General features: G+C 54.7%; 1 protein-coding gene across 1 annotated transcript in view; it reads right to left on the reverse strand.

Moving 5' to 3' along the window:
• Positions 1–6: 6 nt before the first annotated feature.
• LOC107287549 (snaclec trimecetin subunit beta-like) overlaps positions 7–2,495 on the reverse strand; it is a 36,217-nt gene continuing 33,728 nt past the window's right edge. The window contains exons 3-4 of the mRNA XM_015816075.1: positions 1,368–1,505; positions 7–534 (exon numbers count right to left, since the gene is read on the reverse strand). Of these exons, the coding sequence (XP_015671561.1) occupies positions 418–534; positions 1,368–1,505 (255 nt within the window). The 3' untranslated portion in view covers positions 7–417. The remainder of the gene's footprint in view (positions 535–1,367; positions 1,506–2,495) is intronic.

Below are 2,495 nucleotides of genomic sequence, written 5' to 3' on the forward strand. Positions count from 1 at the left end.
CCAGGCATGTGTTAATATTTCCCTTCTACACACACCCGCAGACACACAGACAAAATGTGTCCGAGGTTCTTCTCACCGCAATGGGGTGTTGCAAAATTGATCTACATCTGAGCAAGCAAACCAGGGGGGAAAAGCCAGATGCCCTGAGACAATGATGGCCTTTCGGAACAAGGTTAAGATGGAGCTTGTTAGTTGCATTATGAGCTGATGGCCCCGTAATAATTTTCATACAGAGCTCCAGTCCCGTTCTGAACGGTTTCTCCCATGGTTGTGTTGTGTTCCCTTGTCTGTGCAGAGTGTGGGACTGAGGCAGCTCAGAGATCCAGGAGGTCAAGAAAGGTCCCCAGTGGCCAAGGAGGGGGGTTTGCGAGAAGGATCCTCTGGGGTCCTCATGGAGGGAAGTGCACCCTCCTTGACCTAACACCATGTGCACCACCACATGGACTTACTTGTCTTGGATGTGATACAATCAGATTGTCCACTCCAGGCTTTGTAGTCGAGCTTGGTGCCATCGCTCCACTCCTTGGCGCATTCCTGGAAAGACAAGGAGACCCCAGTGAGCCGACTGAGGAGGGGGCTCTGGCTGTGCAGGGCCCAGGGGCAGAGAGAGAAAAGTTGGCAGAGCTTCAAGGGGCAGAGCTTCCCCCCCCCCTCTCTCTCTCTCTCTTTCTCTCTCTCTCTCTCTCTCTCTCTCTCTCTCTCTCTCTCTCTCTCTCTTTCCTTCTCTCTCTCTCTCTCTCCATCCACCCCAGCTGACCCGGAGCAGCTAAGCAGGGTTCCGCTTGGGGACTGCCTGGAGAGGAGACAGTCAGGAGATCCAGAGGGAAAAGAGGAGAAAACGGCCTGGAGGGGTCCCAGGAGTCACCAGCTCAGCTTGGGGGCCACTTTGCCCCATGCCCCACGTGGTGACCGCTCCGAACGACCCTCCTTGGTCTCCGGAAGAGAAAGAGTGTCAAAGCCCAATGAAATTAATTAATATTTCTATTCTGTTCTGTTCTGTTCATCTCCCAGGTGTAGAGGCCATCCAAGGCCGAGATGGGGACCGGGGCAGGATCCGGCCCTTCAAGACCGCAGTGGGTCCTTCAGGAGGAAGGAAGGATTTGGGGAGGGGAGAGAGAGAGAGAGAGAGAGAGAGAGAGAGAGAGAGAGAGAGAGAGAGAGAGAGAGAGAGAGAGAGGATGGCAGTTAAAGGTTTTCTGCTTTGGTTTTCCCTGCCGTTCTCCAAGGCAGGAACATTGAATAGGGAGACCTCTGCCTCCCACCAGAGGATCCCTCTAAACAAACAAACAAACAAACAAACAAACAAATGAAAACCTCCTCAGAAAGTGTAAAGTTGAATCGAGGAAGATTAGCATTAGAGGACCTACATTCCAGACATTGCTCAGTCCCATCCAGACAAAATCGTGTTTCAAAATTGGGGAGGTCTTCGAGACCACAAAATCTACTTCTTCACTGCTGTGAAAGGAGACCAGATGGCTGCCTCTGTGCTGTTGTGTGCAGAATTTCTGTAAGAGAACAACAAGAGAGAGAGAGAGACTTGTTCAGCTGAGAAGCAGATGGTTTTGTGTGTGTGTGTGTGTGTGTGTGTGTGTGTGTGTGTGTGTTCCTGCCTCTGAGAACAGAGCAGGGATCGGACTGCCTGATGCTGGCCACCCTCAGGATCTCCTTGACCCCCACAGTTGCCCTCCCTGAACAGACCCCCCTCCTCCTCCTCCTCCTCCTCCTCCCCCTCCCCCTCCGAGTTTCCGAGAGGAAGGAGCAGAAAAAAGAGTTTTGGAGGAGGCCAAAGGCAGCTCAGCCTTCAAGATGTGGGGAGACCCCCAAGCCCTCTACTGCCCGGCTCTCCAGAGCCCCCGAGAACTCCCGGCACACTCAGGCGACACAGAGGGGAAGGGGCCTTGGAGGTCCTCTAGTCCACCCCCCCTCCGTCATTCCGGACAAAGGGCTGTCCAGACCTGGGCGATAGGAGGAAGGGGGGGCTGCCTAACTGAACTAGACACCTCCCTGACCCCCCCCCCAATGCCCCTCACTTCTCCATCCTGACATGGTCTCTGATCCCTCCTCTGACCTCTGCCAAAACTCCCTTTCTCCCGCCCCCCCCCAAAGGGAACCCAGAGCGAGGAAGCTGGGAGTTCTAGTCCCGCCTGAGGCATGGGTGTCCCCGGGTGACTTGGGGCCAGTCCCCCCCTCTCAGACCCGTCCACCTCACAGGGTTGTTGTTCTGGGGGAAACAGAAGGACTATTGTGTGTGCTGGCCACCTTCAGTTATTTGTAACAAATAACCAAATTGGAATAGAAATAGATTTTAAAAAAGGCCACCTTGAGGAAAGGCCTTGGTGGAGATGGGGGGCAGGAGGGCAGGAAAACAAGCCAGGAAAGTTGGAAATCCCCCAGATGAGGCTGCTGCCCTCCCCCCACCTGGTGCCCGGAGGCAGCGGAGGGACCGGCATTGTGGGGGGGGGGCAGCAAAGAGGATCCTGGCACCGTTTCCTGCT

The sequence above is a fragment of the Protobothrops mucrosquamatus genome, unplaced genomic scaffold, assembly GCF_001527695.2.
Source record: "Protobothrops mucrosquamatus isolate PMUCROS unplaced genomic scaffold, P.Mucros_1.0 scaffold_108, whole genome shotgun sequence".
NCBI lineage: Eukaryota > Metazoa > Chordata > Lepidosauria > Squamata > Viperidae > Protobothrops > Protobothrops mucrosquamatus.